General features: G+C 24.0%; 5 protein-coding genes across 5 annotated transcripts; 2 read left to right on the forward strand and 3 right to left on the reverse strand.

The window, feature by feature from the left end:
• On the reverse strand, window positions 1–4,920 carry PY17X_0305700 (serine repeat antigen 1; the record flags this gene model as incomplete). Its single annotated transcript, XM_022954943.1, has 4 exons — window positions 1–2,420; window positions 2,540–2,680; window positions 2,797–4,689; window positions 4,890–4,920. 4 exons carry the CDS (start codon window positions 4,918–4,920, stop codon window positions 1–3), a joined length of 4,485 nt encoding a protein of 1,494 aa, XP_022811441.1.
• A 1,773-nt stretch (window positions 4,921–6,693) lies between these two features.
• On the forward strand, window positions 6,694–13,303 carry PY17X_0305800 (conserved Plasmodium protein, unknown function; the record flags this gene model as incomplete). Its single annotated transcript, XM_022954944.1, has 16 exons — window positions 6,694–6,783; window positions 6,905–6,941; window positions 7,062–7,153; window positions 7,310–7,433; window positions 7,619–7,687; window positions 7,769–7,839; window positions 7,973–8,034; window positions 8,173–8,245; window positions 8,397–8,470; window positions 8,649–8,914; window positions 9,016–9,107; window positions 9,276–9,318; window positions 9,451–9,682; window positions 9,779–9,856; window positions 9,942–10,011; window positions 10,193–13,303. 16 exons carry the CDS (start codon window positions 6,694–6,696, stop codon window positions 13,301–13,303), a joined length of 4,584 nt encoding a protein of 1,527 aa, XP_022811442.1.
• Window positions 13,304–13,706: 403 nt separating this feature from the next.
• PY17X_0305900 (KRR1 small subunit processome component, putative) lies at window positions 13,707–14,612 on the reverse strand (the record flags this gene model as incomplete). The annotated part of the gene is made up of 1 exon (XM_718554.1): window positions 13,707–14,612. The coding sequence occupies one exon, from the start codon at window positions 14,610–14,612 to the stop codon at window positions 13,707–13,709; it is 906 nt and encodes a 301-aa protein (XP_723647.1).
• Window positions 14,613–15,812: 1,200 nt separating this feature from the next.
• On the forward strand, window positions 15,813–20,513 carry PY17X_0306000 (conserved Plasmodium protein, unknown function; the record flags this gene model as incomplete). The annotated part of the gene is made up of 1 exon (XM_718553.1): window positions 15,813–20,513. The coding sequence occupies one exon, from the start codon at window positions 15,813–15,815 to the stop codon at window positions 20,511–20,513; it is 4,701 nt and encodes a 1,566-aa protein (XP_723646.1).
• Window positions 20,514–20,659: 146 nt separating this feature from the next.
• On the reverse strand, window positions 20,660–24,085 carry PY17X_0306100 (phosphatase; the record flags this gene model as incomplete). Its single annotated transcript, XM_724826.2, has 1 exon — window positions 20,660–24,085. The coding sequence occupies one exon, from the start codon at window positions 24,083–24,085 to the stop codon at window positions 20,660–20,662; it is 3,426 nt and encodes a 1,141-aa protein (XP_729919.2).
• Between the last annotated feature and the right edge of the window lie 300 nt (window positions 24,086–24,385).

Here is a 24,385-nt window from a genome sequence, read left to right on the forward strand (position 1 = left end):
TTACACATAACAAAAGTAGCAATCGTTTGATTCATACAATTTAGATAAGCAATATCCTGGTGATGTTGCAGTTTGACATTCACTCCATTTCGTAATACAAAATTTTTCACATTCATCTTTTTTATCATAATTGATAGCATGAACTCTTGAACACATACGATCATCAATCATATTTAATTCATCTCCATATTTAACTAAATTCATTTGTACTCTACCATTTTTTATTTGTTTTAATATATGCATAAATTCTATTTTTACAGCTTGTAATTTGGTTATGGAATCTGCTGCTTGTGCTCGACCAGCTTGTTGTTCAGGAACATTAACCGGTTGCTGTCCTTCAGAAGCCTTAGCAGCTGGTTGTTGTTCTTTTCCTTTGCTAGATGAATTTTCAGTGCCAATTTCTTTTTTTTCTTCTTGTCCAGTTACATTTTTTGTAATTTCTGCACCATCTACTTGTTTACTATCTGCGCGTTGTTCTTGTACTTGTTCCTGCACTTGTTCTTGTCCTTCCACTTTTACTTGTGGGGCTGGTTGTGGTTCAGGTTGTGGTTCCGGTTGTGGTTGTGAATGTAGTTGTTGCTGCTGTTGTTGTTGCTGTTGCTGTTGTTCTTGCTTTAATTTTTGAGTTTCTCCTTCTGAATCTGTTGGTAATGTTTCTGATTCAACGCCTTCATTTTCTTTTTTTTCTCCATCTGATCCTGATAATTCTTTGGTTTCGCCTCCTTGTTGTGATTTCAGTTGACCATCTCCAGTTAGTTGATTTGTTTCTTCTGAATCAGCAACTTTGGCAGGCTCATTTTGTCCTTCAATGATAGAATCTTTATTTGTGTCGGTTGCATCTAAATTTTTGAAGTACAAATTATTGTAAAAATCAGGAGAATTTTTTGAATAATAAAGATTAATTTCTGATTCACTTGGAATATTTTTTTTAACAAAAGGAATATAAATATTAAATGTAGCAAATGTATGAATAAAATTATGTTCACAATTTTCTGGTGTTTCTATATCAACTTTAAAGTTTCCTTCATCTGCCCAGTGTTTACCCCAGCTATTTCTAACTAGCCAATATGATTTGACTTGATTATTTTCATTAATATATTTTCCATATCCAATTATATTTACTGCCATATCTGGAGTATCAGATCCACATAATTTATGTATTTTACTTCCATTAAAATCGTAAGAAATTATATCTTTTGAGTTAATATAAGCTATAATAGAACCTTTATTTTGAATTTCTTGTTTTATTAAATTAATATATTCACTAAAATTATCTTTAAAATCTTTACTTTGATATGATATATAACCATTAGCATTTAATGATTTATCATTATTTTCATGTTTTAATAATTTTACATCTTTCCATAAGTTAGTCCAATTATCCATAGCTTTGGGACATTCTTCTCCAACTTTTTTATACGAATATGGTAAATTAGATGTAGTTGGTAAAAATTTGTTTTCATCAATTATATTAAGGAATTCTAATGGGTTTGAACCAGTTAAACATTTATCTTTAGAATCTTTTTTAGAGCAATTAGCTACATATAAAGCAGATGCACTAAAATTTTCATGTCCTTTCATACAACCAATAGTATCTAAATGGAATTTAGATGCAAATAACCAAGATGTAGCACAATTTCCTTGTTCTTCTACATCTATTTTAGATATACAACTATTATTATCTTTTAATCTGTCACAATATTCATTATTGCAATATTGAAAATCTGCTATTGTAGTATATCCTTCAAATTCATTTTCATGTGGTAAAGGTAAATCTATAACTCCATCAAAACCTTCTTCCTCTAATTTTTCATCAAGTTTAGAATTTATTGTAGTATCATCATTTTTGTCATTTAAATTGTCAAAATTGTTTGAACTCAATTCAGGTAATACTAATCCTTTTTTTTTCTCTCCCCATTGATTTACATCTTTTAAACAAATAGCTGGATTCATTAATTTATTTTTTAATTTTGAAATAACTACTCCCGTATTATTATTTATCAATTGTATTAAATTATAAAATATATCTTCAACATCACCTAAAGCATATTCTTCTAATGTTCCACTTACATCTGATTCTTTTAATTCTTTACAATATAATAACATATCTTTTTTTATTTCATCATCTAACTCTTCAAATTTTTTTAATTCTTTATTATTATTATTATTATCTTCATCTATATTATATATACCTTCTAATACATTATCGATATGTCCCATAAGTTCATAATTAATTTCATCTTCACTTTGAGCAGTAACTAATCTGTCAGTTTTTAATGATTCCTTATAATCATCGGGTAAATAATCATAACATTTATCTGTTATTGGGGTATCTCGATATAACAATGCACATTTGTAACATTTTTCAGTGTCTACATTTCCATGTAAGAAACAGTCGCTAGCTATTGCCTCACATTTTTCTGAAATTATAAAAAAATAAATATATAATAGTAAAAATTAAAAAAAATGAAATATAAACAAAAATATACCAAAGATAATAATATAATTTTGACTGTTTTATTTAACTATATTTTAATACCTGGTAAATCATCATTTATCGTATAATTTTTACTTTCAATGGTAATATTTTTTAAGGTTCTTTTAACATTATGTACTTGAATAGATGTTATTGGAGTTTCTATATTTTTTAATCGGTATTTTCTTACATCAACATTTGTATCTGTAAAATTGTAAAAAAATAAAATATGAATAGATATCATATAAAATAAAAAAATAAATAATATTATATTTTTATATTGTACACTTAAAAAAATAATATATTTTTTTTTTAATTACTTGGTTCGGTTTCTGAAGATGGATCATATACCTTCCATTTAACATGTAGTACACCATTATCAAGATAAATTACAATTTTGAAAGTTTTATTGTCTGCACATTGATTTTGTAAAGTATCATCTTCAGATTTGAATTCTATTAATTGAGTTGGAACATCATTAGTTGTGCCATTAACTTTTTTTTTCGTAGAAAATATAGAAATTTGATTTATTTTTGTATCAACATCAATATATACATAGGGTACGAAAAACATAAAAAAGCTTGAATTACATTGACCTGTAATTTTTAATCCTTTATAATTCTTTAACATGGCAGATTTTATATCAAAATCTTGAAATGGTATTGATTCAATAATACTTGGTACTGATTCTGCGGATGGACTATCACTTTGTAAGCTTTCAAGGGTATTTACAGCGTCTTGATCTGTCGAAATTGGATTATTAACAGGAGGGGATAAAGTTTGACTATGTATATCAGAATTAGGATCAGATGTATGTGTATTACTTTTTTCTGAACTAGGTAATTGAATTTCAGGTGCTTGTGGACCCTTAGTTACTTCTGTTTTAATAGCTGATGGATCAGAATCAGATATGGTTGGCTTTTCCACGTGTTCTGTACCTTCAACTACTTTTGGGGGGTTGTCTGTGTCTTGAGATAATTTTTTGGCATTTTCTAATGAAGCATCATCCGTTCCAGGTTTTTTAGTTTGTAATGTATTGTCTGATCCAGGTGCATTATCACTTTGTTTGCCTTTTGAATTGGGATCATCAGGATTGTTACTTCCCTTATTTCCTTTGCCTTCTGTATCACCGGATTCCTTGGGTTCTGATACAACATTACCTTGATCAGAGTTTCCCGGTACAGGACCAGTTGGTGCAGAAGCACCTTGTTTAGTTGGTACTGATGGGGTTCCATCTGGTCCAGTGGCGCCTGATCCAGGATTTGTTATTTTAGGGCCAGGTTTTGATGGGTCACCTAATTCAGAGCTTGATTGTACGGGATTCGGTAATTCATTTTCTCCTTTTGCTTGGACCTTTTGATCATCCGTGCTAGGCTGAGAACCATTTAATGTAGGAGTATCTAATTTAACTGATTCTGGTAGATTTCCATCTGGTCCAGAGACACCTGGTTCAGATTTTGTTATTTTAGGGTCAGTTATTGATGAGCCACTTGATTCAGGGATTGATTGTACGGAATCTGGTGATCCAGTTTCCCCTTTTGTATTGGTTATTTGATCAGCGGTAATAGATTGAGAACCAGTTGGTATAGAAGTATCTGATTGGTTTGATTTACCTGGTTCTGGCGATAATCCACCTGATCCAATGGTACCTAGTTCAGGAGTTTTTAATTCAGATTTAGTTTCTGGTGATTCACCTGGTGAAGAGGGGGGGAGTACGGGACCCTTTGGTCCAGGTTCTTCTTTTACAGGGCCATTTTGATCAACGATTTTTTGTTGAGAAGGATCTTGTGTAATGGTTTCTCCGGGAGGTTTACCAGGTGGAGATCCACCCTGTTTATTATTATCAGATCCAGATTTTTCTTGTTTAGTTCTATCAGTCTCAGATCCTTCTTGTTCAGTTCCACTAATTAAAGTGCCATCCTCTCCAACAGCCTTTGGTCCATCTTTAGTTAGTGAAGAGCTCTCTAATTGAGAGCCTTCTACTGATGGAGTACTAAGTTTAGGCTCCTCTACTTGAGGACTACCTGGCAAAGGACCAACTGGTGCCGGACCACCTGGTTCTGTAGGACCTGGACCAGGGCTAAGTGATCCATCTGCTTTTTTCCCAGATGTATCACCTTCAGTACCACCTGAAGTAGGGAGAGAAGTTAGAGCATCACCTTCACCATTTACGCCAAGGCCACCTTCTTTTGAATTTCGAATTAATAAAGCATCTGTACAAATTCCATTAAAATAAATTACATAAAAAAGGAATGTGTATTATATATATGTAATTTTATTTTAGTGAGTATAAATTTAACACAAGAAAGAATTTCCTTATCCCCAAAATAAAGATTTTTTTTTGTCTAGTAATCGATAAAAAGTTACACACACTATTATCCATTTTATGATATTCATTTTTTTATTTTCTTACATAATATAAAGAGAATGGGAAGGCGACGCATTTTTACGAGATATTATTAAACTAAAATTTGTTGATATATGTATTTTTTTTTCCTTTTTATTTATTCCGTTTTTTTAATTATAAAAAAAAATATTCATTTAAAAAGACATATACAAAGTTTCCATATTTGGAATACTAAAGGAAATATATATGTAATAATATATATGTATATAATAATAAATATAAAAATACAAAAATATACAGATTATAATAAAATAAAAATAAATAAAATAAATAAACAACCATTTACTTAAAAAAATAAGTGTATACAATATTTCACAACCGAAACGAAAAATGTATCTATTTTTCGTAAATAAAAAGTGCATTAACTTGTACCGTTTCTTTTAATAAACTCATGTGTGTATTTTAAAAGTATTTTAGATTAAGTCCAAATTCGAATACACATGTACATATTTTTTCTCGAAACTATTTTGTCTTGTATAACAAATTTGTTAAATTAAATTATTATATTTTTTTCTAAATTATGCATATTCTCATAATTTTCCACGAATTATTTTATTATATTTGTTCTAGACTCAATTTTTATTAATAATATACACACTATTAATTTAAAAAAAATAATATTTTACAAAACTTTAATGATTTGTTTCTCTTGGAATTAATTATATGCACACACAAATTTAGTTGAAAAAAAAAAAAATTTGACAATTTTTATTTTGAGCATATATTATAAGTAAATAAGTATTTACCATTTTATTGAACAAAAATTGTTATTATATAAGAAAATAATAATTATGATAAAAATAAACAATAAATAAATGTTATACTAACATAAAATTGGATGGTTAATTCTTTCAAAAATTCTTAAGGTTTTCTTAATCCTCATTATTTTACTAAAAATTTAATGATATATTTGTCATAAGTATTATATAATTATAAATTAGGTCATGTTAAAAGGTGTAAATAACAATTTTTTTCTCATTTTCACAATATTATATATTAGAGAAATAATACAGAATAAATGTTTTGCTACCAAATATTTACTTTTATATTTTCTTAGTTTGTGTAAAGATTCAAAATTATACGCATCCATTTTTTTCATATTTTCTATAATTAATTGGAAGCAATTTTCAAATTGCAAATGAAGGATATAATTAAACATATAAGGTATATTTCTCTTTTTCTTTTTTGAACAATGATACAAGAATATACTAAATGATATTTATAACACTACATGTGAACATATTTTTTTTTCACTTGAATTAAACATGATCTTATAATTTTAATGTATAATCTCTAGACTTATAGCTTATTTTCATTTTATTAATTTATTCTATATTTATTCTGGATTGTTCATTATTTAAATTTTTTTTTTTTTTTTTTTTGCTTTTTTTTCGCACACCAATTATTTTACTATATTAGATTCCTCTGTAGAATTAGCATAAATGCTACTTCATTTGTTATATGAATATGCAATCATTTATTTATTTTTTTTCAGCCCTTTGTCTTTGTTCCCTTTTAAATAATTTATTTGTGTAACTTTATTTCAAAAAAAATAAAATAAAAATAAATAAAAATAAATAAAATAATGAATTTTGTTGTTATAATATACTACACAGGGTTTAATATGGCAATATGACCCTTTATTCCTTTATTCCTTTATTCCATTTGTTTTCTCTGTTTTTTTCTCTGTTTTTTTTCTCTTTTTTTTAACTTTCTTTTTTCTTTTTTTTATTCATTTTTTATTTATTTCCTCATACAATTATTTCAAAATTATATAGTAAAAATAAACACACTATGTAACTGATATAAAATGCCTTGTATTATTAAAGTACGAATTTCGGGTATTAGAAATATCAATGCCTTTGAAAAATCTGAAATAGATTCTTTTAAATACCTTGAGGTAGCTGAACAATAAAAATAAGTTAACACATTCTCCATTGAGGATAGAGAAAAATATCAAAAGTTATGTCATCAAATATATGTAACTACTATGGTATTTATTTGTATACATTTTTTCATAGGTAACATTAGGGGAAACAAAACAAAGGACTAAATTTAGTAAGAAAATTTTGTCTATTATTCCAAATGTATACACATATATATATCACTATAAAAAAATAAATAACATATACGACCATTTATTATGTTTATTAAAATTTTTTTTTCGGAATTATTTAGATATTAGTAAAACGTCAAATGATTTGAACTTATCGTTCAGACTCGAAATATCTGATGATTCAGAACTACAAATTTGCCCACTTAAAATAGCGGTATGTTACTTCATAAAAATCAAAAGGATAACAAATGAGAAAAATATGTATCCATGGAATCAAGACGCATACAAATACATCAGCCTTATGAAATTACTACAATAAATATAAACTTAGCAATTATCATAAGGCATAAATACATTTTTAACTTTTTAGATAGATGATGCTGAAGATATAAACAGTGGATATATCCAAATCGATTTCAGTTTTTTTTATTTCCATGATAATCTAAAGTTGGAAGGATGGTTTCCTCTATATGATTCATTAGAAGGAATAAAAGGTTTAAAAAAAATAATACATATATGTGATAGAAAATTGAGATATATAAACAAATTTACGACATACTTATCAAAGAGTGCAAATAATTCTTCTATGCAAAGGAATTTACTTCATTTTTCAAAACATACTTTTTATTTTACTTTTCTTTTATTCTTATCAAATTTATATGTTCTCATTAATATTTAGGTGAATTATACTGTACTATAAAATGGGAATTCTTTGAAGAAAAAAATCCATATAATGATAATAGTGCAGGTAAAATAAATATATCTAATTTATATATAATTTAGTTGTTTTTTTTGTTCTTTCATAATAATATACTCTACTTTTTCTTAGTTCTTCTTCTTGGTACAACTTCCTTTCCAAAAGGGTCCCCCTATTATATCGAGGAAATAATAGGTTTTGCAGTAAGATCAGAAAAAATGATCAAATACATATTTTCCACTTTACATATATTTTTTTAATATAAGTTGGTGCCATAAAATATGTCTGAATTTGAAAATAATATCAATTGTCTTTAATTTATTTTTCTCCATTTAGCATGAACTTAAAATAGTCAATGACCCTGAATATGATTGGAAGGATTTTATTAGATCAAGCAGGTTTGTTAAATTAAATTATGAAAATATAGGGTGTTAAAAAATGTCCATAAAATAGTAATCCATTATAGAAATGCAATTCTTTATATTTATTATATTTACTTATTTTCCCATTTTCATCGTTTTTTTTTCTTATCACAGAAATTCTAATGAAGCCCGATGTGACGTTATACAAAATTCATTCATGGAAGTTAGAAAATATGTTGGGAAAAAGGTAAAAAAAAAATGGATATTCAATTTTAAGTATTTTATTATTCCATTTGAATATATATCGAGCTAGCTATATTCCTATTTGGAGAAAAAAAAAAATAATAATTCGCTAGACAATTTTTTTTTTTTTTTTTTTTTTTTGTGTGTGCGTGCAGGCTAAAATATTAGGTGGAAATGCAATTTTAGGTTATCGTGAGCATTTGAATTTGGAAGGAAGTACAACAAACAAGTAGGCATTTGTATCTTTGTATATGTATATATATTTATAATAATTTTTGCATTTAATGGAGTTTCAAAAAGGATCTGAAGGAAGCATATGCAGCCTGCACAAAATATAGCATTTTTATTTGATATTATTTACCTTAGCTATATTCTCATTTTATATTTTTGTTTTTTTTTTTGAATAGAATTTGTATCCGTATTATAGGGACAGTTGTAAAACTGGGAGTGAAAGGATTTAATAATCTTAATTATATTAACATTTCAGAAAATAATAACATAAAAAACATTTTGAGAAATAACGAAATATTTTTGAAAAATATTCCTGAAAAATATAAAGAAATTAAATTTAATAGAAGAAATACAATCCATCCTAATTCAACATCCTATAATTTTGTGGATGTCATTTTACTTACTGTAGATTCACTTCCGCAAAATATAAAATACCAATATGGTACATATTATTTTTTTTGTTATTATAACGAAGTTGGATATGCATTCCTACTTTATTTGCAACATATAAATTTGTCTGAATTATTTTTTCGCAATTTTTAGGAGGTTTAGTGGCATCAAAAGCAGTTAAGGTTTTGCACCCAAGACTTACGGAGCAGCATAGAGATGAATGGCTCCTCGAAATTAGAGATGAGGTAAAGAAAATAACGAAAATATCGAAAGTATTACCACTATATCTATATTTTTCTCTTTAAATTGAGTTTATTCCAAAGTGAATATCTCAAAAATAAATTTTAATTTATATAACTATTTATGTTGATCTCTTAACCATTTGCAACACCCTTAACTTTTTTTCCATATAGCTAAAATCAAACGCAACATTTCTTTCGTGCAATGTTATTTTGGGTAATATAAAATAGTCCAATACATATATTTTTTTGTGAGATTATTCGAAATTATTTTATTAATTTTTATTCCCTTTAAGTGAAACAACCTATACAACTAATAATGCAAAACTTATAATGGCATTTTCGACAGGTTACAAAGAAGATGCTTATATATTCAATGATGTGATTGTCCTTTTTTGTTATGGTACTGCCATAAATGTATTACCTTCTTTTTTTTACGATGACAAAATTATCGCATTTTCACATAACGAACAAAATAAGGATTCACAAAAAGATGAATCAGAACATTCCAGCAAAAATAGTAGTTGCATATATTTGCATTATGCTTCAAAAGAAATAGAGAATAGCAATATATTTTGCAGGTAAGTTGGAAAAATAAAATAGCAATACAAAGACAGGACTATATATACACATTTCTACATTTGGGTCTTATTTTGTATCCTCATTTTTATTAACAGAATATGCAATGATGCATCTGTACCTAAAATTCTTATCTCTTCATCCAATGCTCCCAAAAATTTAGCCGTCATAGGGAAGTAAGTCTTTCATATTTCCAAATGTCATTTCTATTCAAATCGTATATATTATATACACACTTTTATTATGCTCTTACATTTTTAGCGGGTTCTTAATTTCTGCTTTTGTCGTTTATCCATTGAAAAAGAATCATGGAGAGAATCTCGCATCAGAGGTAAGGAAACTAACCAAAATATAATTTTCTAAAATGGGATAAATAATCATAAAAAACATATTTTTCATGGTCATAAAATGGGAACAAGTTTAATAGTATTCATATTGATCCTGATTTTCATTTTGTTATTTCTTTTTCTCATTATTTTTTATTTCTTCTCTTTTGATTCGGGTTTATCCAGATCAGTGAAATTCTTCCCTTCCTGGAACTGAACCTGCACAAACAGATCATATGCAAATTACTTGTTAACGGGTTCAATAGTATTTTTGATTACAACCTAAAATTGTGTTTTAATAATAATTATTTATTTGGATATTGTTATGGAACTGGAATGTGTACATATGGAATATATTATGAAAATAAATTTTTAATAAAATCAAATTATAAGGACAATTTTTATATACGTAATAAATGTGTAAATGCTGACGAATTAAAAATTATATATGACAACATAAATTATAGATCTTTTTTTAGCAAAAATAAAAGTTTGGTTTCGCCTGTTTTTATTGATGGAGATATTATATATAACATTGAAAATGAGTACAAAAATGGTGAAAATGGTTGTAAAAATGGTGAAAATGGTTGCAAAAATGGTGAACACAATTGTAAGAATGATCAAAATAGTAAAGAAATCGACAAATCATTTAAACCCAATTTTATGAATGTACTTAATTCTGATATTATAAATGCTGATAATAAAAAAATATCATGTAAATATCCAATGACCGATATTAACGAAAATGGATTACGAATTAAAGAACCAGATTTTTATTGTCAAAATGGAAATAAAACAATTAAAAATGATAATTATTTTAGATTAAAAGAAATATATTTAAAAGAAGAAAAAGAACTACTAAATGAGGATAACTATAGTGATAATATACATGGAGGTGATAAATTTTCTGGAAAAAAAAATGTTAACCATATTGATAATTATACAAAATTAGGTATTAAAGAAAGAAAAAGAATTAAAAAAAAAAAAGAAAAAAAAAAAGCAAGAAGGATACAAAATAAAGGTTATATATACGAAGTAGAAGATCATTTAGACAATATAACATTATTAAATATATATGAAGATAGTATTGCATTATATAATTATGTTTTTAATTTAGATATTAAAAATTATCTTCTTAATAAGCGATATGATATGACTACTCTAGTAAAAAAAAATGAAGTCCCTATGAAAAATATGTTAGAAGATATAAAGAAGGACAAAAAAGAGACAGAAAAAAACAATTATATAGAACAGAAACAAAATTGTGTAAAAAAAGAAAGTATGAAAGAAAAACATAAATATGATAAAACATTTTTAGATGAACAGATCAAAATAAAAATACCTGTTCCTATAGACACAGATAATAATGCAATAAAATGTGAAAATAATAATAAAAACGAACTAGCTAAAATGAATAAATATGAAATAGTAGAAGAAAAAAAAAAAAAAATATTAAATAATGAAAAAGATCAAAATGATATATTATTAAAAAAAAATACAATTTCATCATTTCCTGAAAATAGTGAAAATAATATAGCCTTATATTATAAATATAAAAAAGAAATAATGACAAATTATTCAAAATACTTTTTTTATATATGTACTTTAGATTTTTTGCCAAGTATAAAATTTGAAACATTTTATGAACAAAAAAATTGGGGAAATGAAAATGAACAATACAACAATATTATATCAAATAGTGAATATTTATCTGATTCAAAATCACTAAAATCTTCAAAAAAGACAAACAAAAATATTAAAAATATTAAAAATATAGAAATAGAATCCATACAAAATTGTGAAGATTATAATAAATTATTAAAAAATGAACATCTAGATGATGGTATAGATAAAATTGGAAAATGTCATCATCTTATATTGCCTAATACCAAAATTGTAGAGAATGAACAAAAAAATGATTTAATAAAAAATCGAATAAATTATTTAGATGAAGAAAATCAAAATTACTCACTATTTTATCAAGACAGTAAACAATTATTATCATATACGACAGATAAAGAAAATGATTATAATATAAGAGATGATCATAATTCTATAATTAAAAAAGCTATAAATAGAGAACAAAAAAGAGAAAAAAAAAAAGAAAAAAAAAGAAAAAATCGAAGTAAAAATACATATTTAAATAATTTATCAAAAAGTTATATTTATTTAATTAAAAGAATTAATTTATTTGGAGAAAATAATGATGAAGTAGATGTAATATATGAAAAAATAAATAAAGCTTTTAACGATTTATACAACATATTTATATTCTATACATTTGTTCATAATTTATATCCTTGTTGTATTTGTAGTATTCGATTACATTTTTCTTTTATAGCATGTGATGTATTAGAAATTATGTTAACTGGACATTTAATAAAAGTTAAAAATAATAAAGCAATACATTTTGAATTAACAAATTTGGATCAATCAATGCAAGAAAATTTATTAAAACATTTTTTTAATCATTTAGAAAATTATTATATGGGACGATCCGAATTTTTTTTTAATTTTGATCATTTTTTTTCTTCAGAAAGAGATGATAAAAATAGTTATATAAGAAATGAGTTAACAAAAAAAGAGTCATCACATCGTGGTTTTATTTTAGCTAGTTACAAAAAAAAAAAAAAAAATAATAATAATTCTAATTTATTAACACATATTATTCCAAATGTTGTGAAATCACCATTTTGTGTTATAGTTAATATGATAAAAAATATGTTTAAAAGTAATGAGACCAAAAAGAGAAATGAAAAAGACAGAGAAAAAAAAAAAATGAAAAAAAATGAAATTCTACACTTAAAAGATGGAATACAAAAAGAAAAAGATACTAAAAAAAATAAAATAAATAAATTTAATGCCTTTTTAAAAAAAGGAGATAAAAAAATTGATCAATCTTATGATGTGGGAAGTATATATGATAATCTATTTATGTTTAGTGAATTAAAAAATTATATTATGCTAGAAAATAATAAACATTTATTTGATACTTTCATTGAACATAAATTTTCATCTATTATTATAACCCCTTTAAATATTTTGCCAAATGTTATAATTAAAAAATATTTCGGAGTCATATCTTTACATATAGTTAAGGAAAATATAAATTTAAAGAAATTTGATTTTTTTTATCAGAGCTTAATATCGGACATATTGTATATAGCCAAATCACATATTAAAGCTATTGGCGCAAATCTAATTTCATCTTTTAAAATTACAAATATATTTTTACGAGAGGAAAAGTCTCACGGATACGCTTTGATAAGCATTTGTGGCGACGTCGCCAAAATATGACCAACTGAAGTGGAAGTGAAGTAGAGAAGTGAAGTGGAAGTGAAGTAGAGAAGTGAAGTGGAAGTGAAGAAGTGAAGTAGAGAAGTGTAGAGAAGTGGTGAGAAGTGAGAGTGAAGTCCTATGAAATGGGCACCCCCCCATGTTTATTATCTAAATTTTTTCGTATCTTATTTTTATAATAATTTATTTTTCTGTCAACTTTTTCGATTTTTAATAAAACAACGGTAGTAAATAATTCTACCCAAATTTAACTAAAAATTGTATACACAATTTATAATGTTTTAAAAAAAAAAATATAGTTAAATAAAAATTCAAATAAATTGATTGTGAAAATAAAAATAGTTCATATAAGACATAAAAAATAAACGTCTTTAGTACAAAATTTAAAGTATGATTTTTCTGTCTACTCATCTTTAGAATTTTGTTTTTCTTTTTGTTTTTCTTTTTTTTTATTATTATTATTGTTGATAAAATATTCACCAGTTTCCATTTGTATGTCAATTTTTCTTGGTAATTGGTCAGGTGGGAAAACTGATTTTTTCTTACCATTTTTATTTTCTAATTTTTGTTTAATTTTTTTTCGTTGGACATTTCTTTTTTTAAAATTTGGGAGATATTTTTCCCAATTTTCATTTTTTAATTCATCATTTTTTTCTAATTCTCTTTTTGCAATTAATTCTTTTATATGATAAACTGGATGTATATTTTTCATACAATCAATAACAATTCTTCTTACAATTTTTAAAGATTTGAAATTTCCAATAACACATACAGTTTTTCCATGTACACAAATATAACATTGTGTTAATATTTCAAGAGCTTTTAAAGTAGTAGCATTACTTCCTAATAATCTTTGTCTTCTTTTAATAAATTTATTTTTATTTCGTATATATCCACTAATTTTTATAATATCACAAAATATTTCATCATTTAAAACCCTTTTTGCATGGTTATATGGTACACTACGAGAAAGTAAAGATATCATATCTCTTGCTTTTATAATTATATATGGATCGAATGTTTTTTTTGTTGTTTTAACTGTCATATATCCTTCAATTAAATTTATTTCAAATTTTATAAAATGATTATGTAATGTGTTTTTTATATCTGTACTAAATTGTTGTAAATATTTTTCTCGATATTTGGGAAATAATATTTTAAAACTTGACTCTTCTAAAAAATGATGTTTATTATCTTCTTTTGTAAATTTTTCAATTTTCCAATGATCTATGTTTTCATTATCCCATGGTTTCTCTTTTCTATATCTCTTATTTTTGTTTACATTCTCTTCATCCTTATTTTTTTCCATTTCGAATAAAAATAAAAAAAAAATAAAAAAATAAAACGAAAAAAAACGAAAAGTATATATATACCTACTTAACCACGTAATGGTGACTATGTAAGGTTGGTTTGGCGATAGGCCATTTTACAAACTAATTCGACTAGCTTAGCATAGCTTAACATAGCTTAGCATATCTTAGTATACGTTTTTAGCATATCTTAGTATACGTTTTTAGCATATCTTCTTAGCATATCTTTCAGCTTGGCTTGATTCGCGTATTGTGGCGCCTGACTTGCCTGTTCGAGTTTCGCTTTTTTATTTTTTTTTTAAAACTATTTATGTAGAACAAATAAAATATTTGTAGCTAACATAAAATGACATCACTTTGTTATATTCGATTTTTTTTTAAACCATTTTTTGGTAAAAAAAAATAAAAGAATTATATTTTAAAACAAATAATATATACCTAAACAATGTTTTATTTGTATATAAATAGCAAATAAAACAAATTATATAATCTACGAATTTTTTAAAAAAAAAAAAAAAAAAAATTTATTTTTCTTTAAAGGAATTTTATTTTAACTAATATTCCGTTTCGCCCTATATTTTTTTTCTTATATAAAATATTGTATAATTTTTTTTTGTATTCCCATTTTTTTTATATAGCCAGAATTATATGAGCGCAACTGGGGATGGTATAGGCACCACGAGGAAAAATGGTGAAAAAAATGGTGGGAAAAATGGGGGAAAAAAGATGAAAAAAATGGTGAAAAATGAAAAAAAGTAATCATTTTATTATTGTAAAAATGAAAAAAGGCAGATAATTTTATTTTTGTAAAATTTATACGTTTGCTATTTTGCCATTTTGCCATTTTGCCGTTTTGGGTAGAAAAAGTTGAATTTGTTAAAAATGACGAGCGAAAAAAAATATGCCCAAAACATAGTCACTTATAATAGTTTGTGTTAATTATTGAAAGTGAGCAAGCATATATGCCGATTTGAATAATTTTGCAAATACAAATGTGAAAAAAACTGTTGCTTATTCAGTCCATATATCTTGTATTATATACGTATTGTATACATATTGTATATACGTATTATATTATATACGTATTATATTATATACGTATTATATTATATACGTATTGTATATTGTATAGCTTTCGCTTTTTTTCCTGAAATATAATTTTTAACAACACAGAAACAGAAATATATGTACCAAATTTAATGCAGTTATTCAAGGGTTTAAAAAATTATATACATTACTTAAAAATTCAAAATGAATTAAAACGACAATTGTACAATGTTGATCATATTCTATTAATAAAAAATTGTATCCATATTTCGAATCTGTTTAAATTTGGAAATGCCAACCCAGTTTGTGGTCAAGCGGGTAGAAGTGGCAAAAGAAACGGGCTCGTAAAAAATGATGAAGACAATTATGCGAAAAAACGAGATGACGATTATGAGAATAAGCAAGATGATGACGATTATGCGAAAAAACGAGATGATGACGAACAAAATTGTATAATAAATAAAAATATATTATGGGGAAATACAAGCATTATAAATAACATGAATAGTCAGGTGAAAAAAAAAATAGAAATAATTTTACACTCATATAAATTTAAAAAAATAAATATTTGTGTTCAGGAAATATTAGAAATTGTAAATGATCATCCTAGAAATAAAGACATATATATAAATAAAAATTTATTATTACCTTTTTATATAATGTTAATAAAAAAAGGATATTACCAAAACAATTTAAAAAATAATATATATGATAACTGTTTTATAAATATATTTGACTATATACATTATAATATTAATGAGCATTTAAATTTTTATAATTTAAAAAATATACATGAATTATTAATTTGTTTATCAAAATATTTATATAAAAATAATTCAAATTTGATTACAGAAAATTTGATTAAAAATATTTTTTATTTTTCTTTTTTTTCACATTTTAACACTTTTAATTATAAAACTAGCCCAAAAAATAATAATAATATAAATGGCAATAACAAAAATAATAATATAAATGGCAATAACAAAAATAATAATATAAATGGCAATAACAAAAATAATAATATAATAAATGACAATAATATAAATGACAATATAAATGACAATAAATATATAGATCAGACAAATTTAAAAAAAAAAAAAAAAAATTCCTCATATGAATGTTATTTAGACAAAAATAATAACCAAGCTATAAAACAATTGAATACGAAAAAAAATATAAATGATCTTGTTCAACTTTGTGAAAAAAATAAAGATAATAAATTAGAAGGAAAAAATAATTTGTTATTTTCTCAAAATCAACATTATATATATAATAATAAAAAAAGAGAAAAAAAAAAATACACATATCATGAAGAAACATTTTTTTATTTAAAAAGTTATGTTATATTTTTATCAAATAATCCAAAATATGCTAATAAAAAAATATTGTCTAACATATCTACATTAGCAAATAAAATTGTAGATTTAAAAATAAACTCGATTATGTTATTATCTTTTTTATCTGCTAAATTAAATTTGATAAAAAAATATCCTGAACAAAATATTATTAACTCACTTTTTTTAAACAGAACTGCCAATTATCACATTTTGCACACAATTTTGAAAAGCTTCAATTTGGCCCACGCCCCAAGTCAAAGGATAAAATGTGGCGAAAAAAAGGGTGAGAAAGTAAATGAAAAAATAAATGAAAAAATAAATGGCGAAGAGGGTGAAGAAGATGGCGAAGAAGATGGCGAAGGGAAGTACAGCTTGTGGCGCTGCTCGCACATTGTTAATGTGATAAAAATTCTAAAAGTAAAAAATATACTGCTTTCAAAAGCGTTTAAATCGGATGAAAATGGAGAAAGGTGTTTACAAGAGACGTTTGCCAATGTTATTAACAAACTTGACATGTTTTATTTAAATAACAATGACAATAATGGCAATTTTGTTGGAATCTCGAAAAATGAAATTGATAGCTTTTTTTGTATATATATAAATTTATCAATATTGCTAAACGAAGTAACAAATAAAAAAGATATATTTTTTTTAATTTCAAATTTTTTAAATAATTCATTTCAAAGTGTATATATATATTATAATAATTTATATATCAATATGCTAATCAATTTAATAAATGGAATGTATAATCAATTATGTGCATATAACAAAATAAATATCTATGATATACATTTTGAAAACGTTTTAAATAAACATATTAGTGAAGAAATTGATTCTCACCATATAATAGCTTCAACACATTTGATGGAAATAAATTCTAAATCAAATTTAGCATGTAACCCTATAAATAAGTGTCTACATCTAGTTAATGATATTGGTACATGTTTATTACATTCTATTCAAGAACAAAATAAGATGCCTCTTACAAAATTGGTAACTGTTTTAAATTATATACATAAAATAAATAAAATGTTTAACATATTTAAAATTTTGATTTTTAAATATATTGACCAAATTCAAAAACATGTTGGAAATTGTCATAGTAATTTATACACCAATTTAGAAAACCACCACATGCTCATGCTTGTAAACATATACCTCTATTACAATAATAATAAAAACGATGATAATAAAAATGATGATAATAAAAATGATGATAATAAAAATGATGATATACCAAATCTTAGCTTTTTGATCAAATGCATAAATTTTATTAACATCAACGAGCGAAATATAGGAACAATCAGCGAAACAGAAATTGTTATGTTTCTCAATTTTTTTAAAAAATATTATCAGATAAAAAGAAAAAAAAAAAACACAAACAATTTCGAATCTAAACTTGGTGCTAATATTAGTCGCCATGACGAAGAACATGACGAAGAACATGATGAACGTGACGTTTTCAAATTTTTAAATAAAAAGAAGGAAAGGTGCGATTCGGAAAATTTTGAACTGTCTATAAAAAAATGCATGGACCAAATTGTAAATAAACTTATATTTGCATATGCCACTAAAGATGTAGGCGAGCAAAATGGGCGATTGAAAGATGTAGGCAAACACAATGAAAGCCTACGATATTCCATAAATTTATATTTTATATTATATGAAATTTATTTTAGTCATTATATAGTTACAGAAAAAGAAAAAGAAGTGTCACTATCCTTTTTGACCAATATGATAAAATTAAATAAAAATAGTTTAAATGCAGAAAATTATTATCATATAATATCTTGTTTTTTAAGCATAAATATTTATGATCACAATATTTATTATTTATATGAAGAGTATCTAAAAAATAATAAAAAAATAAATAAAAAATATCTTTTGCAAATTATGAAAAAAATATTTGAAAATTTTGTTTCCATTTCAAATGTTAATAAATATAAAATAAAAAAAAATAACAATTTTATTTTTGATCATATAAATAAAAACTATATTATACAAATAAATAAAGAAAATTATATATTTGAAAATATTATATATTTGTCTTGTAATTTATTAATCTCTGATCTTGATTATATAAAAAACATTCGATACTTTAAAGAAGTATTTCATATATATTGTGAAAATTATATGAATTATTATCTCATAAGAAATAATTTTAACTACTTTTCTCTTTCCTATTTTAACAAGTTTGTATATTCTGAAGAAATAAAGTTAAATAAAAATGTGATGATTATATTGCTAAACACATTTTCGAATCTCTACTACACTATAAACAAGTTTTTACACGTGGGAAAAATGGAAAAAATGGAAAAAGCGGAAAAAGTGGAAAAGGCGGAAAAAGTGGAAAAAGCGGAAAAAGCGGAAAAAGCGGAAAAAGCGGAAAAAGTGGAAAAAGCGGAAAAAGCGGAAAAAGTGGAAAAAGCGGAAAAAGTGGAAAAAGCGGAAAAAGTGGAAAAAGCGGAAAAAATGAACGGGGCGAAAGCCGAGCGTACCAACGCATGCTTTTGGGAAGATAGTCGGGAATGTGTTAACAATGAGACGAAATATAATTATTTTATAAAAGATGAATTATTAAAAAATATAATAAAAATAATAAAAAAAATATATATAGATATAAAAAGAAAGAGTAATACAAATAAAAAAATAGGAATAACAGATAGAGAACTAATAGATATAATAGTTGCTTTAAAAAACACAAAATTACGATTATATAATATTTTATTTTTTTTATCAAAAATATATATTAATCAAATGTTTTACAATAAATTTACAAAAGTAGAACATCATGTAAAATATGTAAATAGCATAATATATCTTGATTTTATAAATGAATCAAATATATTATATATGTCTATAATTGGAAAAGATGAAATGGAAATAACAAAAATAAATCAAACTTCGTTAATAGGAAAAAAAAACATATTTTGTCATATTTTATTTGATAATTTTTTGAGATTAAATTTGACAGCATTATTTGTTCCAAATATTTCAACATATATTTTGAATATACTTATTTTATATCTTGATGTAGTAAATTATAAATTTGAAAAAAAAAAAAAAAAAAAATTTTTAACAAAAATCATATTTTTTACACAATCTTTATTAAAATTATATTATCTGACTAACACCATACTACCAAATGACTTAGACAAAAGAAACGTCTTCCTCATTTTTCTATTACTCTCACTGAACAGTACCAATAACACAAACAATACTAAGACCAACCGTAATAGTGGCGGTAGTGGCGGTAGTGGTAGTAGCGATAGTGGCGGTGTAAGCATGTCAACAGTCCCCCTTGATACGTTAAAACTGTTTTATAATAAAATAATTTTGAACAATACGGACAATTTGCAAACTACCCCAATACATTCTTCTTTTGTACATCATACTATATACAGATTTTTATTTAACTTTTTCAAAGAGCATTCCGATAAATATAAAGTTGTCAATGAAGCATCAATTCATTTTTATAATGTTGATTTATGTATAGAGAAAAATAAATCTTAACCTGCAACCGCATATTAAGTCGGGCAGCACAATCTGGAAATCAGCTCATCTCCTTGTTTGGCTTCTTAGCTGCTTGGCTTCTTAGCTTCTTAGCTTCTTAGCTTCTTAGCTGCTTGGCCGCTTCTTTGTTGGCCGGCATGCGCAACTCACGCCATTTCAGGGTTGCCATAAACCCTTATCATTTTTTTTAAGTATGCGACTAGACAATCTAAGCAAATGATATTGTCATTGAAATATTGTCTACTTTGTGTGCTTGCTTCATTTTTAAAAGTTTTTTTTTTTGCCCATTTTTTAAATATTTTTAATGCACCATTTTTTCTCGGACCTTTAAATCGGTACCCTGTTGCACCATCATTTTTATCACTCAAGTCTACATTTTTATTTTGAAAAAAATAAAATTTGTGATTTTTTTTTATTTCAAGATTTGTGGATACTAACACATTTTTATTTTTGCAAAATTTATCCCTAAATTTGAAACTATCCAATTGAGTCAAATATTTGTTTTCACTCTTTGGTTTTAAAACATTTTCATTTTTTTTTTGTCGATAATTATATTTTTGAGGCATTAATTTGTTATTAAAATGTGTGTTTTTTTTTATATTATTTTGTATAAAATATATTTTATTTAATTTTGTATAAATGTTTCGATAAATAGAACTATTACTATTATATATATAATCCATATATTTATCATGTGTATTTTCCAAGTTAATACAATTATTATGATATATTTTTATAATTTTATCAAGTTTATTATAATCATTTTTTGGGAATTTTTTTAAAGATTTTTTTTTTTTTCGATCAAAATTAGATATGTCTTTAATAATGTGGTTATCATTTATTTTGTGACTATTATTAGTAGATATATTTTTTTTTTCAATTTTTAAAGGAAAAAAATTATTAAAAGTAAATTTAACAAAAAAGCCATGAAATTTCCTTTTTTTTTTATTATCCTCAACATTATCATAATTTTTTAAATTAAAATTTCGAATATCTTTATAATTATTTTTTAGACATTCATCATATAATTGAATAAGATGATCTATATCGATATTTTCTTTACATAAAAGAAAAAATAATGTTTTAAGATCGTGAATTTTATTACCATAAAATTTGAACACATTTTTATAATTTTCCAATTTATTATTCTCTTTTATTTCTTTAATTCGTTTTCGTCTTTTTCTATATTTTTTTTTTTTTTTTTTCCAAACACAATCTTCTCTACAACAAAATATGTTGACAGTATTATTATCATATCCAAAATTTGAGTATAACATTTTTAAATCATTTTTAACATCTTTCATTTTTATATGTACTAATTCTAAAGATATAAAACCACCAAATGGTGGAATTTTCATGTATTTTTTTTTTATACCTATACAAGATTGAAACGATAAAATAGCAGATTGGTGAGTTAAATATAATATAACTTTGGAGGGGTATATTTTTTTTTGTTTTTTTTGTTTTTTTTGTTTTTTTTGTTTTTTTTGTTTTATTTTTTTATTTTTTTCAAAAATTTCAAACAATCTTGCACTTATTAAAAAGTTGATAACAACATCAATTAAAGACAAACCACTACATGCCCAAGACAAATATTTATTTTTATATTCAAATTTCATCATCCATTTATAACACTGATATATTTTATTAAAAAATAATTTATTTATTTTTTCGTGTTTTTTCTGAACAAAATTTTGAGAATTTATTTCTTTTGGTTCTAAATTTTTATACCCCTTTTTAATATCAAAAATAATATTAATATTGTGATATAAATATGCATCATATGAACTTACAAACTGTTTAATTATTTTTACATTTTTTTGTCTTCTTTTAAAAATATGATATTTATAATTATGTAATTCCATATAATCATTTTTATCACACCAATAAGATATTGGCTTTATTTTATTACGTTTTATTTTATGGCTTTTCATATCCATATTTTTTAAATTAACTAAAATTGGTAAATGCAAATAATTTTTTATATAACATGATGAATAATTAATTTTTTTTATATCATTCAAAATTATGTATTTATTTAACTTTTTCTTTAATATATATAAAGTAGAATTATAATTTTTTAAAACTGTGGAAATTTTATTTTGTATCATTCCTATTCTGTTCTTTTTTTCAGTCTGCATAATGACTGCCTTATTTTTTTCACCTCCACCTGAATAAGTGCTATATTTATTGTTTAACATCAAACTGAATCTACAAATATAATTTGATTGCCATTTGGTTAGATAATAAATTATAGATATTTCAGTTTTGTAATAATAATTTAAAAAATTATAAATATTAGAATTATCTAAAATATAATTTTTTAAAAATTTAATATAATCATTTTTTGACTTTAGATTTGGTAACATGATTGTATCTCTTTCCGACACTTTAACAATTGAAGATAAGATATATAATATTTTTAAAAAATAAAAAAATATATTAATATAAAAATTTGTGAAACTAATTATATTCATAAATAAATCATATCTTTGTATTATTTTTGTGTAATTATATTTATTTTTATAATAACATAAATTAGAATCAAAATTTAATGTCTTTTCAACATTATAACTAAAAATAAAATTATAATTTTCTAAACCCTTTTTATTTTTATTCCACCATATATTCCAAATATGACTATAAATATAATTATTAAATGTTTCTTTATAAAAAATTTTAAATATTTTCCACATATCTTGAAAAAAATTAATATTATTTATATATTTTAAAAGAAAAAAACTTATATATATATTTTTATTTATACCTAAAATACCACAAATAATTGCATATGCTGTTAATTTGCATCGTTCACTATTTGTTGTTCTAATAGACAAATATTTATTTATAAGTTTTATGAATTTATCATATTTTTTTTTTTTTTTTTTTATATCATAATTTTTTATTTTTTTTTTTACCAAATGTTTTTTGTGAAAATAAAAATAATTTATATAATTCAAAAAAAGACAATTCTCTATTATTCGATCGTTCATAAATAATGGTCTTTCTGTAGAGTTCATTTTTTTTACACAAATAAAATAATTTAACATTTCTTTAATTGGATGCTCTTCATTCCACTCAAAAAATTTAAAAACGTTATCATCCCCTACATGTCTACACCTCTTTTTGTTATGTTTTTTATTTAACCTTTTATTTAACCTTTTATTTAACTTTTTTAAACTATGATAATGTTCCCTTAAATATTCCCCAATTTTGATCGATTGTTCAAATCCCAGATAAGTTAGATCTCCTTTTTTTTCCACAAATGGCCATATATTTTTAATTTTTTTTTTGGGGGTTCTAGCTCCATGTCTCATAAAAATTATGTTTGCAACTACATTAATTTCAAAATGTGTAAAAATACATTTTCTGCAAATTAATAATTTTTTTGGAAAATTATAAAAATTAAAATAACCATTTCTTCTTAAATTGTACAATTTAAATGAACAACATAAATGTTGCTTCAACTTTTTTTTCTTTTCATTCCTCTTCTTAAGTTTGTTATAAAATGAAATATGTATTTCCTTTTCATTTTTATTTTCATTTTTTTCAGCGTCCTTTTTCCTTAGCATTTCGCAAAAAACACAAATATGTCCAAACCGAATATCTTAGAACGCTTGTTCTTTTTATTTTCCTGTAATAATTATTATGCACATACATAAATAAATATGTATGCACACAAAATGAGGAAACATGACATAACATATAGATCTATTGACGTTAAAACATCTCAGCTAGCTTTTTTCCATTTGGCAAAAAAAAAAAAAAAAAAAAAAAAAAAATATAATAGGAAAAATGGTGTGTGGCTAGTCAAAATATTTTAATTTAAAACAATATGATTTTCATTTTTTGGATATTATTTGGGTATATTG

Source organism: Plasmodium yoelii (genome assembly GCF_900002385.2).
Source record: "Plasmodium yoelii strain 17X genome assembly, chromosome: 3".
In the NCBI taxonomy this organism is placed as follows: Eukaryota; Apicomplexa; class Aconoidasida; order Haemosporida; family Plasmodiidae; genus Plasmodium; species Plasmodium yoelii.